The sequence below is a fragment of the Tenebrio molitor genome, chromosome 9 (assembly GCF_963966145.1).
Source record: "Tenebrio molitor chromosome 9, icTenMoli1.1, whole genome shotgun sequence".
Taxonomy (NCBI): Eukaryota; Metazoa; Arthropoda; class Insecta; order Coleoptera; family Tenebrionidae; genus Tenebrio; species Tenebrio molitor.
Window position 1 is genome coordinate 8,999,694 of NC_091054.1, and position 13,356 is coordinate 9,013,049.

The 13,356-nt window shown below is 46.7% G+C and overlaps 5 protein-coding genes across 8 annotated transcripts; 2 read left to right on the forward strand and 3 right to left on the reverse strand.

Annotated features, from left to right (window-relative positions):
* Nucleotides 1–20: 20 nt before the first annotated feature.
* Drep4 (DNA fragmentation factor-related protein 4) lies at nucleotides 21–2,111 on the reverse strand. The gene is made up of 2 exons (XM_069057535.1): nucleotides 1,676–2,111; nucleotides 21–1,443 (listed from the first exon to the last, which is right to left on the reverse strand). The coding sequence occupies exons 1-2, from the start codon at nucleotides 2,109–2,111 to the stop codon at nucleotides 878–880; spliced, it is 1,002 nt and encodes a 333-aa protein (XP_068913636.1). The 3' UTR covers nucleotides 21–877.
* Nucleotides 2,112–2,669: 558 nt separating this feature from the next.
* Nucleotides 2,670–3,429, forward strand: LOC138137923 (thymidylate kinase). 2 transcript variants are annotated; one of them, XM_069057537.1, is made up of 2 exons: nucleotides 2,670–3,003; nucleotides 3,044–3,429. In XM_069057537.1, the coding sequence occupies exons 1-2, from the start codon at nucleotides 2,670–2,672 to the stop codon at nucleotides 3,400–3,402; spliced, it is 693 nt and encodes a 230-aa protein (XP_068913638.1). In that variant the 3' UTR covers nucleotides 3,403–3,429. The 2 variants fall into 2 exon arrangements, with proteins under 2 accessions (XP_068913638.1, XP_068913639.1); XM_069057538.1 differs by having other exon boundaries at nucleotides 3,050–3,429.
* Trm1 (tRNA methyltransferase 1) lies at nucleotides 3,398–5,376 on the reverse strand. The gene is made up of 8 exons (XM_069057526.1): nucleotides 5,184–5,376; nucleotides 4,871–5,137; nucleotides 4,596–4,821; nucleotides 4,395–4,543; nucleotides 4,191–4,347; nucleotides 3,934–4,145; nucleotides 3,576–3,881; nucleotides 3,398–3,524 (listed from the first exon to the last, which is right to left on the reverse strand). The coding sequence occupies exons 1-8, from the start codon at nucleotides 5,285–5,287 to the stop codon at nucleotides 3,425–3,427; spliced, it is 1,521 nt and encodes a 506-aa protein (XP_068913627.1). The 5' UTR covers nucleotides 5,288–5,376; the 3' UTR covers nucleotides 3,398–3,424.
* Nucleotides 5,377–5,440: 64 nt separating this feature from the next.
* Nucleotides 5,441–6,369, forward strand: LOC138138582 (E3 SUMO-protein ligase NSE2-like; the record flags this gene model as incomplete). The annotated part of the gene is made up of 1 exon (XM_069058572.1): nucleotides 5,441–6,369. A coding segment is annotated over one exon (867 nt), but the record flags the coding sequence as incomplete, so codon positions are not given.
* A 645-nt stretch (nucleotides 6,370–7,014) lies between these two features.
* On the reverse strand, nucleotides 7,015–13,296 carry LOC138137914 (titin homolog). Of its 3 annotated transcripts, XM_069057522.1 has the most exons (12): nucleotides 12,998–13,296; nucleotides 12,590–12,938; nucleotides 12,407–12,535; nucleotides 12,123–12,318; nucleotides 11,966–12,070; nucleotides 11,752–11,895; nucleotides 10,261–11,702; nucleotides 8,435–10,206; nucleotides 8,073–8,378; nucleotides 7,867–8,018; nucleotides 7,365–7,804; nucleotides 7,015–7,310 (listed from the first exon to the last, which is right to left on the reverse strand). In XM_069057522.1, the coding sequence occupies exons 2-12, from the start codon at nucleotides 12,915–12,917 to the stop codon at nucleotides 7,258–7,260; spliced, it is 5,067 nt and encodes a 1,688-aa protein (XP_068913623.1). In that variant the 5' UTR covers nucleotides 12,918–12,938; nucleotides 12,998–13,296; the 3' UTR covers nucleotides 7,015–7,257. The 3 variants fall into 3 exon arrangements, with proteins under 3 accessions (XP_068913623.1, XP_068913622.1, XP_068913621.1); XM_069057521.1 differs by having other exon boundaries at nucleotides 8,435–11,702; nucleotides 11,966–12,061; XM_069057520.1 differs by having other exon boundaries at nucleotides 8,435–11,702.
* Nucleotides 13,297–13,356: the final 60 nt, after the last annotated feature.

Below are 13,356 nucleotides of genomic sequence, written 5' to 3' on the forward strand. Positions count from 1 at the left end.
CATAAATAATGCATAAAGGATACTCTGCGGATAACATTTATTTCTCAACTTCTACAATAATAATCCGAACTCAAGAGAGACAAAATGGCAGTCAACATATTTACTCAGTCGTTTTTGGTTAAGTCATTTGTCAAACTTGATATGGTTGATATTGTTGAACAACGTTAACTACACACTACATAGGGGATTTTTACGATCCCGACACAGCCTTTTTGACGTTATTAATAAGCTAAGCATCACCGACCGATAATCCCCAATTATTGCATTTCAAGCACAATTCTAGCGTCTACGCGTTACAAGCTGCCGCTACTTGGATTACATTACTCTACTATTGTATATCATCTTATTGTATAGCGTAATCACATTTTAACTTGATAAGCATTTGTGGATAATCAACGTAAAGCTACATTACAATTTTACCCTACTTTCTCCTCTATAAGTGATAGGTATATTTAGAAAAATAAAGACTTTATAACATGCCCCAGTTCAGTTCGTGAGGGTGTAAGCTCTTCAGTTTTTTAAAACATCAGTCTTCGACGGTCATGGGGAAAATACATTAAAACAAGACGATGTGGTAAACGATGACCTCAGCAAAAGGGATATACTTTCTCTACTGTCTACTCTAAGACTAATACCAAGCCTTACTCTCTACTTATTTTCTACACAATTTTTGCCTTTGGGTTCGCATTTTTTCTTACACATTATACTACAGACTAACTTCTGTGCACCTGCAGGGTGCGACTCGCTAAAAGGTGGCTGATCCGTTAGAGCTTGCTTTAAAAAAATATATTTTTGGCAGCTTTTCAAATCAAAAACTTTGAGGTCGAGGAACATAAAACCTTATTTTCTTATGAATGTTGGCAATACTGGGGAGGATTCAGTAAAGCAGGTACGGACCAGCCTTTTTGGTGGAGTGTGCACCCTTGTCGTGACAAACAATGTGAACAAATTTCAAATTGTTCGACGTGAAGAGGTCGTTGTAGATGGCCTTGACATCTACTGAGGCCTCCCTGCCGGCGTCGATCGTGCACTCGGCCCCCTTGAGGGCCTGGCACACCTGCGGTAGGACCGACCTGGCCCGCTCCACTACGTGGTCCAGGTTCCAGGTCTGGAAAATGATCCGAGCCTCCCTACTGTCGTAGGGGTTGATCGCGTGTGGCGGACTGTACAGACATTTGTCTTTGTTCCAGCGCCCTTGACAGGTGAACTCGCCGTTGCGGTTGCACAAACTGCCGGTCGGGTCTCTCCGATCGAAATAGCAACCGTTGTATTTGGACAGTTTTAGTTTGTTGTGGAGGTCGGAGAGGAGGTCCTGCACGCGGCTTTGGGGCAGAGCGGAGTTCTTCAACAGTTCCTCTCTTGTTTTGTAGAAATAGCCTCGTATTCGGTCTTGCGCCCTCCTAAACATATAGTCCTCTTTGGTTTTTGCATTGGAGTCAAGGCCTGAGATGATCGTAATCATATTTGTAATGTGTGCGTGGTGGGGGACGAACCAGGGCCGCGGCGCGCCGTCACGTGTCCGCTAGGCCACGCCTTCGGGGCGAGCGCGCGCCCCTGGTTGGAGGGCCCGCAGAGCGGGACCAAAAATCGCATTTTGAAAATATCTATCAAGATTTGTCGCAGGATGGGGTGACGACATAATCAGAAAATTTTGAAAAATCGAGAAACGACTCACCTTCGAACCACTCGGGGTGGTCGCACTTCAGGCTGAGCTTGGCCTTTTCTCCGTCGATCCCGCGTAGAACCTCCGCCAGTTTGAACACTTTGCTCTTCATCTTCTCGGTGAAGAACTCCTGGACCTTCTCCCCTGCGCTCAAATACTCGTCGTTCACCTCCCGGATGGTCTTGTACAAAATCTCGGCGTCCGTCTCGGCCTTCTCCCCGTTCTTCACCCACACCAGCAGCGTTTGCGCGTGTAGCGTCTGGAAGTAGTCGTCACTTTCCACCAGAGTGCCGTCCTGCGTCTGGAAGAAGATGTCCCGCGCTGACAGCTTCAGCTTGAACTTGTCCACGGTTTTCTTCTTGAGGTCGTCGAGCGTCTTGGCGGCGATCCCCACGCGGGACTTGCGTTCGGCGTCCGTTACCTTGAAGCCTTTCGCGGTGGAAGCCATCTGCGAAGCGAAGCGTCGCTGAACGCAACAATCGATGCGTCGACCACCTAGGTGGGTATGCAACCAGCTCGACGCCTCGGACCCGACTGAGGCTTTGCTGGTTGCAGGCTGCACTTAAATGCAGACAACCTAAAAAAATTAAAACAACTAGGCCAATGTCAGTGTCAGTTTCGCTTTTCCACTTCCCGTTCCTGGGGGAAACGCGCGCATGTCAGATGACCCCGTTTGGGAAAATCGCGATAAGCGCTCCCTCCCGCGCTCCTTAACACGTAAACAAAAGAGATAACCTCAAAAGTCGTGCGACGTTTGTCGGAAAAGCCGAAACGAAGCGGGTTCGAGCGTGCAAAAACAAACCGAAACGTGTTTGTCGTTTCGTGCGTGAATTTTTAATCAGAAAAGCTAAATAAAAGCCACTACAAAATAAATTTTCACCAAAATCCCCACACCACCGCACTTTCCGCGACTCGTAGGCAAAAGCGAAATCCCCCAGATTTAAATGACTGATCGTTTCAAATTTTCACAACTGATAACCGTTATTGTGCAAAAGCCGGGGTCGCGATGAACGGTATGAGACGAGGGGCTTTAATAGTGATCGAGGGAGTGGACAGATCAGGCAAATCAACGCAATGCAAAAAACTCGTCGATTCTTTAAAAGCCATGAGTGTCAACGCCGATCTCGTGAGGTTCCCGGACCGGAGCACCCACATCGGGGGCCTCATCGACAAATATCTGAAACAGAAGAGTCACTTGTGCGACGAGGCGATTCATCTAATGTTCACAGCGAATCGATGGGAGAAAAAAGAAGAAATGGAAAGGTTACTAAAGCAAGGGGTCACGCTGGTGGTAGATCGGTACTCCTTTTCGGGGATCGTGTATTCGTCAATCAAAAAAAGTGAGTTCTTTTAACGAGTTTGCAAATAGTGACGTAACAGTTGCAGATATGAAGCTGCACTGGTGTCAAGAACCAGAAAATGGTCTCTTGAGACCTGACTTAGTGTTCCTGTTAACTTTGAGTGAAAATGAAATGGCGAAACGGCCCAATTTTGGGGACGAGCGCTACGAAAATACAGAAACGCAGGAAAAAGTGGCAAAGGCGTTTTTGGATATGAGCAGGGAACAAGGTGATTGGGAGGTTGTCCCAGCTGATGGGACTATTGAGGATGTCCATAAAGTCTTGCTGGAAAGAGCAGTTAAAAAAATTGCAGAAGTAGAGAGGAAATCAATAAGGAATCTCAATTTTAAATCTCAGTCTCTAAATGGGTTGGAAGAAGCAAAGAATAAATGCATTTAGATTGTAATATTAAAACACTTTTTTAATGCTGTTTATTTTGGTTGACCTCACTGTCATTCGAAGTGTCTCTTTTCCTCTTGCCCTGATTCCTCTCCCTTTTGTCACCTTGATTATCACCAATCCTACAACCACAAAAGTCAATTTTTTATTATAAAAATATCATGAAAAACTACATTGCTGTGGCCCTGGTACCAGGTCCCCAGTTAGGCAGAGGGTTCTGTGGGAACCTCAATAACCCCAACTTCTTTGATTCAGGGTTGGCCTCAGCGTTGTACTCAAATGAGACCTCAAAATCGGTGCTTTTCCCCAAAATAGTAGTCGCAGGAGTACTCTTCACTGATCGCTTTTTACTAATGGGGTGTTTACTTTGCCAAATTCTCATAACGTCCCAAATAAACTTGGCTGGAGCGTTTGTTTTTATCGAAGTTTTGTTCATGTGAGTGTAAGAAACCTTGTACCCGCCGTTGAGAATCGCTGACCTAAAACCTTCAAAATCCCACCGAGAACGTTGATTTTGCATTTCAAAAGTACCTGATCATGATCATGGACGGAGTCTCGACGTGTAGAGTCCCGCTCAACTGTTCTAAAGTGTAGTAGAGAGGAGAGTCTGGCAGTTCTTCTTTTATGACATTGAGAACCCCCTCTATGCGCTTGAAAGTCCCCAAATGTTGAGGTACTTCCGCTAATAATTTCTCCACGAATTGGGGAGAGTGCAGAGGAGCGTTCCAAATGGGACCTCCCACCTACAATCAAATTTCAGTTGTTGCCAATATGGCAAAAATAATTACGTGGTGTGGGTGGTCACAGTGTTGACAACTACCGCCGAGTGACCTTGTGGGGAGGCCATATTTGATTTGTTGGTTTTTCTCGTTGAATTTAATCACTCCGAGGGGCTCCAAAACGAAGCTTCCACACCCGGTACAGTGATAAACAGTTGACAGTTTACTAAATCAACGAGTTAAATGCGATATTTGCAGCGATCGTGACATTACCTCAACGTTTGTTTGCATATTTTCGCGCTGGTAAACACCCTCACAAACACTCTTATGTAAAAGTCTGCCGATAAAGACAGCAACGGGACGATGTAACGTCCGTATCGGTTGGCGTGGGACTCGATACATTGCAATAATATTCTCAAGGCCTAGAATGAGCGTAAAATAATTGCCAGAATTGCCAACCGCGCAAAATAAAACCATCTCGTGGCACGCTTTCGTCCGTAAGGAGATGGCTCCGTATTTACTGTGACAGGTTTCGGGGGAATTACCGGCTAGCACTGCCATGTCGGTTGACGTGACCAACAGTAAACCCCCTTCTTTGACCGTTTGAACCGCAGAGTCCAAAAAAATGGATGGAGAACCGTAGGGATCTAAATCGATCGCGTCGAAACGTCGCTCCTTGCGACACATGTACATCAACATCCTAAAAAATCACAATTACAATCTTATTTTTATGATTCATCCAGACACACGTTGCGTCGTCGTGACTCGCTGTGACCAGATCTTCCACGGCGTTAGCGCTGATGTTGCGTTTGATATCATCAACAGCCTTCACTGATATGTCGTTGGCTACAATTTCTTTCACGCCTTTCACTTCTTTGGCGTATCTGATGCTTCGCAAACCTGTAGCAGACAGGGCCTCCAAAATGATGATACCGTCGTCATACTTGGTGCCCGCTTCCCATGGAGTTTGCGATTCGGGTTTATATTCCTTGGCAAAGGCATTTAGAACGATAACGCTACAAAACAACGTGAAAACGGCGACCGAGACGTGCCATTTCTAACCTCAAATCGCGATTGAATTGTTGGACGGGGTTGTAGAAAACGTTCCCATATGTTTTGATCCGGGCCATACCCTCGCTGATTTCTTTGACTTCACTTCCTTCCATCTTGCACTTTTTCGCAGATTTTTGTTTGCAAATAAATAGGGTTATGGAGGTTATGTTACCAAATGCTAGTTTTCAAACTAGTGATATTAGTTGCGTTAGGTTGGCTACGTCATCTTTTATATTCGTAAAAATCGACTTTAATAATGTTAATAATGTTGCAAATTGCGAAAGTTGGGTTACTCCGACAAATTAAATGAGGTGTTTTATCTCTTGAAGGTTCCATTTGTCTTCGTCAGTAAGAGTACAATTTTATTGTTGGTGACACTGTCAGTTCTGTTGATATTTCCCTCGTTCGAAACCTTGACGGCTCGAAAAATGACGTCCCAAGTGGAGAGACAAGCAAATTTACTTTCCGATTGTGTAAAGTCCTTAAGATTCTGGAAGGAATTAATTGACACCCATTTGGAAGGAGAAGAAAAGACCGCCGAAATGAATCAGTTGGAGGAAATCGTAAAAGATTATTGTGTGATAGATTTCAATGCCACCAGAACTTCTGAGGCATGCGAAGAGGTTGAGGATGTTTTCAATAACGACTCCATAGACGACGCCGTAGATGTCGACGAGTTATATAAAGAAAAATTGGCACAGAAGGAGAGTTCTTTTGATGGCAACTATCAGCAACATAAAATTTGGAAAGAGGTTTTTCTGGGAATTACAGACCATGATGTGGAAGAAATTGAAGAGACGGCGACACAAAATGAGGAAGATATGGAGTATGAAGAGATGCAAGACTCAATTTTCTACTCAAATGTGTTCACACCACCTGTGGATCCCATCAGTAAGAAGATCATCAAAGAACCATACAAAAGCAGGACTTGCGGTCATGTTTACGAATACAAGTTCATCCTGCAGTACATAAAGTCGATGAAGAATAAGGCAAAGTGCCCATACATGGGTTGCAACAACAGGTCAATTTGTGTTGGTGAATTGATGCCAGACAGTGAGACAAAAAATAAAATTGCAGAGTACTTGGTAAAGAACTCCCAATCCTCCAGTGGTGATGAGAGTGATGATAATTAATAAGGAAAATTCATTATTGTTAAATTTTTTATGTATGTTGAACAAATATATTTTTAAGACTCTTCTGTCTCATGATTTTGAAAAGCTGACACAATGTAATATAGGAGAGGTATCTTTGCAGTTCTTGAGTCATCCATAACGCCCAATTTCGTGGTCAAAACATCACGACTCAGGCGTTCCATGTTTTGTCCGCACTCTTAAAAAACTAAATCAATTTACAAAACCAAACATGTCGCAAAAAATACCGGCAGCTAATATTTGTTCAGTGTAGAGATAGCCATTCCACGACAGATACTCTCTGATCAGCTCGTTGATGAACTTGGTCTCTTCAGGAACTTTGGGGGGCTCTTCCTCGGACGCATTCTTGCTTAAAATCGACATCACGGCGGACCGCAGCTCAGCTTTGAACTTTTCCAAACGACCATCTTTGTGCAGCGATTCCTTGACGGCTGAACACCACTCGAACGTTATCCACGCTTACGCAACGAAAAATCGACCTTACCTTCCAACAGATCGAGCTGCGTCGGTTCTGCCATCGCCAAATAAACGGATAATCGGTGAAAAGAGCAAAAATAAAGAAATTGGAAGAATTTGGTGACTGTTTGTATGTTATTTATGCGACGTTGCTTAGCAACCGGCCATAGATCGTGCATCACGACAGAATGCTTCCGCCGATCACCTGACCAATAAAAAATCGAAACTGCCGATGAAATATTGAAAAATATTTTATTTCAAACATTCTGTGTTGAAAAAAAGATATTACTTGCTTAAATTATAAAAACAGTCTACCGGGACATCGAAAATCTACACCTATCGGAAAACTATAAATACGACAATAAAAAAAAAACATAAATCACTATTGTATGTACACAATGTTATAAACATAAACTTAGAAACAATATGAAACACTTTATTACAAGAACATTCTTCAACAACTTGTCGTTTTCGTTTCAATGATGAGATGGGACACCTTGGTACGCCGGATGCGAAAGACTGTTGACGTCTGCAGTAGTAAACTTCCGATCAAAAACCGTCACCGCAACGTGCGGATACTTACCTGGATAAGCGGCCGGCATGAACGCCGGGGGCGGCTGATGTCTGTTGAGCACCACGGGCATCGGCTGCCTGAAGGCGAACCCGGCGGCGCTGTTGGGCATGATGTTTCCGACGTACTGGTGCACGTTATTGATGGTGTGCGTTTTGACTCTCGACGGGAACACGTGCGGTGGCGGCGAGCCCGGGGGCGGCGACGGCGGCGGCAGATTGTCGTCTTCGTCGTCGTCCTCGTCTTCTTCCACGTTTTGTACTCTCTTCACCACCTTCACCTTGATCTTCTTTTTCTTGCTCTTCTTCGGGACCTTCAGCTTCTTGTAGCGCTTCTCTTTGGGGAGTTTCGACGGATTGGGTGGTGGCGACGACAGCTCCTCCCCTCCCGAGGGGGAGGTGCCCTCGCCCGGTCGCACCCCGTCCGCGAACTGCACCGTCTTTCTCTTCCCACTACGTCAATCAAATTGTCTCGTTGACAACTCGCACAAACAAAAAACCAAAGACCAACTGACCTGCCCCCCTGTGCCAACAGGATGCCCTTGCAGGATGGCGTGCTCGACACCACCACCGGAACGGGCGGCCATTGGACGGCAGCCTCGGAGTTGTCTCCGTTCTCGTCCGCGTCGTCGTTCGCCAACGCCTCCGTTTCCAGCTGGATCGCCCTCTGAAACCAGAGCTCCGCCTACTCTCCGTCGGACACGCCCACCGACACACCTACCTTTATCATGTTCTCGGTTTTGATCTTGAGTTTCATTTGTTTCCTCTTCTCTTTTTCCTTCCGTTTCTTCTCTTTGTCTTTCCGTCGTCTTTCGCGCTCCTGTCGTCGCTTCTCCCGCTCGGCTTTGCGTTCGGCGGCCTTCTGCTTCATCACCGCCTCCGCCGACTGTTTTTCGGGGAGCGGGGGGACCGGGATGTTGGGCGGCGGTGCGACATCCAACACTGGCTGCTTGGACGTCGCGATCACCGCCGGCACGATCTGAAGCATGTTGCCCACTTGCACTATCTTCTGGGCTCTCTCGGGAGGCTGCAAAAACACCATTTCTTCACCGTCACGGTGGAAGAGAAAAAAATCAATCTCACCTTGGTTTCGACCATGATCGGTGGAATCTCCTCGGTCGGCACCACCTGCAAAATGTTCCCCACTTGAACCACTTTGGTGGGCGTCGGCACCGGTTTGGCGATGGGCGGGGGAGGTTGCGTGTACAACATCGGTCCGTACGGTTGTACATAATCGTTCTTCGGCATCCCATACTGACCGTACTGAGGATACTGGGGACACTGTTGGGCGTACGTATGACTGTAACCGTAGTTGGGGTAAACTGTCTCGATCGGTTTGGGAGGCTCGTTCTTCTCCAAACCGAGAACCTGGTTGATCCTGTCGTCCAACGAGAGCCTCTTCGGCGAGGGCTGCGGCGACAGCGAACTCTTCCTCGACTTCCTGTCGTAATACTTCGACCCGTACGACGGCGGAGACTCGACGTAATCATCCGGATTCGGCTGGGGCAGCATGTCGTCGCTGATTGTGGAGTCCGCCACGCTCCTCTTGAACCCGTCGAGCGGCGAGTTCAACGGCGAGGACCTCCTTATCCGCGGCGAGGGCGTCCTCTTGCGGAGTCCGCCCCTAGAACGGGGCGGAGACATCGACGGGCTCCGCCTTCTGCGGCGCAACGGCGACAATCGACGTCGCGGCGAATGAGAGCGACGTCTCGGCGAAGAGGAACGCCTCCTGGGCGAAGGAGAACGCCTCCGGGGTGAAGGAGTGCGTCGCCGGGGCGAAGGAGTGCGCCTACGCGGGGAGCCGCGTCTTCTGGGCGGGGTGCGCCTCCTGGGGGAGGGGTAGCGGCGACGCAAGGGCGGGCTCAGTTCACGCCTTCTGATGGGGCTGCGTCTCTTGGGGCTCCTGGACCGGCTCCGCCTCTTCTCCTTGGGTTTGTCGGTGAACCGCCGATGCGGCGACACCGAACGTGAGCGTTTGATTTTCGGTTCGTTCTCGACGGCGGGTTTGACCTCCTGATGGGGCGGCTCTTTGGGCGTGTCTCTTTCGACGAAGGGCGACGCATTTTTCGTCGCTTCTTCCACCGGTCCAGTCGCAGGTTCCGCATCGATCTTCATCTCCTTTTCTTCCACTTCCTTCAACTGATCCACGTCGTTCGCCTCGTCTTCTCTTAGATCCATCTCACACTTTTCAACGATCTCCATCTTGTTTTCCTCGACCACTGTCTCTTCTTCTTCTTCTTCTTTTTCTTCGGTCTTGATCGCTTCCTTTCCCTCCGGTTTCCTCACAAACTTGTCGGTGAAGTCGGCGCTGTCCGAGTCGTCGTTCAGATTCAAATTGGAATTGTCCATCAACGAAAGTTTCTTACTTGGTAGAACTATAGAAGAGAACACAAACGGTTTCGTTAGATCCAAACCTGGATCGAGTTTTGGTTCTTCCACAGTCTTCTTCTCCTTTATATCGACTATGGAATTCAGCAGCAGATTGGGAGGGGCGAGAGGTAGGATCGAGTCGACGGGGACTATCGGGGAGGGGACAGGGAGAGGAGTTGGCACCATCTCGGGGAGATCGCTAGGAACTGGAATATCAAACTCGTTGAAGATGTTGCCTTTCCCCAACAATAACCCCTCACAATCGCGCCCCTTCTTCTTCCTCTTCTTCTTTTTCATCTTGGCCTTGCGTTTTTTCTTCTTGTGGTCGCTGTCGGAACTCGACGAAGTCGAACTGGTCGAACTCGAACTTCTCCGTTCGGTCTTTTTCTTCGTCGAAACAGAAGAATCCGAACTGACAGCCTTGATGAACTCGGCGTACTCATTCTCCAGGACCGCGATCGGGTAATTCGACTCGGTCGAACTCACTGTACTCAAAAGACTGTTATTCAGACTGTCAATACTGAAATCTAATACGTCACATTTCTCTTTCTTCACCTTGACGGGGGGTTCTATCTCGGGCGTCGAAGAACGCATCCTGACGGTTTCTTTCGCCTCCTCTTGATTCTTCTTCTCCTCCAACAGGTCCAGCTTGGTCTCCTCTTGCAGTTTTAATATTTTCTGCTTCTCCAGTTCCAGTTTCTTCCTCTCCTCGCTGAGCGTCCTCCGCTCCTCCTCCAGCAGCTTGAACTGGTCGTCCCACTTGGCCCGCCTCGAGAAGGTTTTGATGTTCAGGGGGATCTCGAGGTTGCTGTAGCAATCCGATTGCGTTTTGTTCTTGTTGTAGGTCCTCTCGAACAGCTCTTCGTCGCTCTCCCACGATCTGTTAAGCTTCAGGGGCTGGCGGGGGACCGAGGACGAGACGTCGTCGTCGCTCTCCCAGTGCGAGTGGTACTCGTCAGTGTCGGGCGTCGTTTCCTTGACGACTCCGGTTGCCGCGGTCGCGTCGTGTTTCTTCAGTTCCTCCACCTTCTGCAGGACTTTTTCGTGGGCCGCCTCGGCTCTCATGATCTCTTCGATTACGGCCAAGTTGTCGACGCTCAAGGTTTCCCCTTTGGGGACGACCGGTTCGGACCATCGAGATTTTTTTTTTGGCTCCAGCAACATCTCGTCCGAAAGTCTCGACTTTTTCTGCTCTTTTTTTCCCAGTTCCGGTGGAATTTTCGCTTTTTTACCGTCGTCCTGTTTTTCCAATCGATCGGGTTTCTTTGGCTCCTTTTCTTCAGAATTCTTCTCTTTTTCCATTGTTTTTTCGCTCGATCTCCTCTGTCTTTCGTACTTCGTCTCTTTTCCGCTTTCTTCGCGATCAGAGTATTTTCTTTTGGGATTTTTTTCTTTTTCCGCATCGGCGTTGGACTTTTCTTGTTCTCTCTTTTTGGCCAGTTTTTCTTCGATTATTTTCAGTTCCTCCATAACTTGCTGCTTGCTGGGTTTTTCGGACTTTCCCGCTGATTTGTCTTCCTCCTCATCGTCCTTATCTCTCTTCTTCTTCTTCCCTTTCAGCTTCTTGCGCTTCTTCTTCTCTTTCGCCCGTCTCTCCTTCTTCTTCGCTTTATCTTTCTTCCGTTTGTTCTTCCTATCTAAAACTTCATCCGCATCATCTACGCTCTTACTCTTTTCTCTGATACACTTCTTCTTTCTTTCGACATCTATTTTTCCCGCATCTTCGCTCAATCTGTTCTTCTTCTTCGTGTCATCCTTCTCTCTTTTACCGTCCACCTTCTGTCTGTTCATCTCTACTTTTGACGGTGAACGGTTTTCCTCTTCATCCACAAAATCGTTGTCTTCTTCACCAGTATACGACTGAAGAAAAGATAATCCCACCGTTTTCTCCAGCAACTTACATTCATTTTCTGGATCCTTCCACACTTTAGAATACCAATTCCTGATTTTGTCACCTTTCTGGTCAACATCAATCTTAAACCTGATCACAAAACAAAATAAAAACATTCAAAATCCAGTTGAATACTCACTTCATCGAATTCGAGTATAATTTTTCAATACTAGCAACCACATCTTTAGGCAGTGCGTCCAAGATTGCTTTCCTCGACAAAAATATCTCTTTTATTGCACCAAAATTCACGCTATAAGGTACAACAGGTTTTGCTCGAGTGAATCTTAAAAAGAGAAGAATTGTAGGTGTTGTATGCGTGTTTTCGGAACAAACTGTGCGTAACAAAAATCTACCTGATATATTCAAACGGAACGACTCTTTCCTCTCTGTTGACAGTCTTCATTTTAAATGGAGTGATAGGCAGAGATGGAGATTCGAAGAGTACTTGTCTGAGTATACTTGAAACGTGACAAATCAGAAGCAAACAAACACTACGACGTGAAGACTTACTCATTACTTCCGGCGGGCAAAGCCACTTCAAAATCTCGATTTAAATCGAAATTTGAATCCGACTCGTAAAACTCTCGCCAATTTCTTGGGTATTTTTTCACTTGGGCCTTTTTGGGTTTCTTGGGCTTTTCTGGACTCACCGACCTCCTCCTGTAATTTCTCGCCTTCTTGTCGACTTTTTTGAATCGCCTCTTATCTAAAAAGGTGTGATGGGTGACCTTGTCGTAGTTCCAAACATTGACGTTGAAGCGCCACTAAGCTCGCACCCGTCAATCTAACCTTACCTGGTGATCTCGACCTAGATCTTGATCTTTTTAGTGATTGTCTTCGTAATTCCAAGTATGTTTGTTCATTTCTCTTCAACTCTTCGATTTCTTCGATCACCGCCTTTGCCTTGTCGTCGCGATAATTACCTTAAACCGCCGCACGTCAATGGCAAAGTTAAAAATTAACGCGCACAAAGTCACCTTTTTTGGTTGTTTTCTTGGCGGCCGCCAACGTTTCTTCGATTTTCTCGTCGAGTCCCACATTGAGTTTCGGTTTTTTGGTGGAAGGCGACGATGGCAGCGAACCCGGTCGGTTGGTCGAAAACGCTTGCAGGCGCTTTTTCGCCTGCAGGGCGCTCTTAAACGTCGGTTTTACGAGGGGCCCCTCATTTTTATCGGCCGAACTGTCGTTAACGTCGTCGGAAATAATTTCTGAAAAATCTGGTCTGGGAAAATTAGAGCCGGGGGGCGGCTGGGGCGAATCTACGATTGAAATATCTGGAAGAACGAGACCAGCTTCTGCCTCCATTTTCAGTCAAACAACGTTTAACTGGAACCGACACATTTCACGTGGAAATCATCAATCAAAAATGCGTTGCAACAACTTACCGGTCTCCCATCTCTAGGCGAGCGAACGCAATTGTACTAACGTCGAGTTAAATGTAAAAATAAATAAATTTCGCTAAAACTGCACTAAACATCAGGCCATTTTCCAGCGGTGGTAACACGAACACCAAAGTAAACCCAGCGAAAATGGCACCCACAATTAAACCTAGTGATATCGATGAAACGTTTTGTTTTAAATATAATACATAATTAGAAAATTGCTATTTGTTATTACTAATTCCTATTTTGACAACACATTGCTAAATCCACCACAATCGATATCTAGGGACTTTTCGGCTTCGCCGAGTTGCCAACATCCCTATCTTTTACTGCTTGTTTTGGCATCGAAATATTCGAATTCG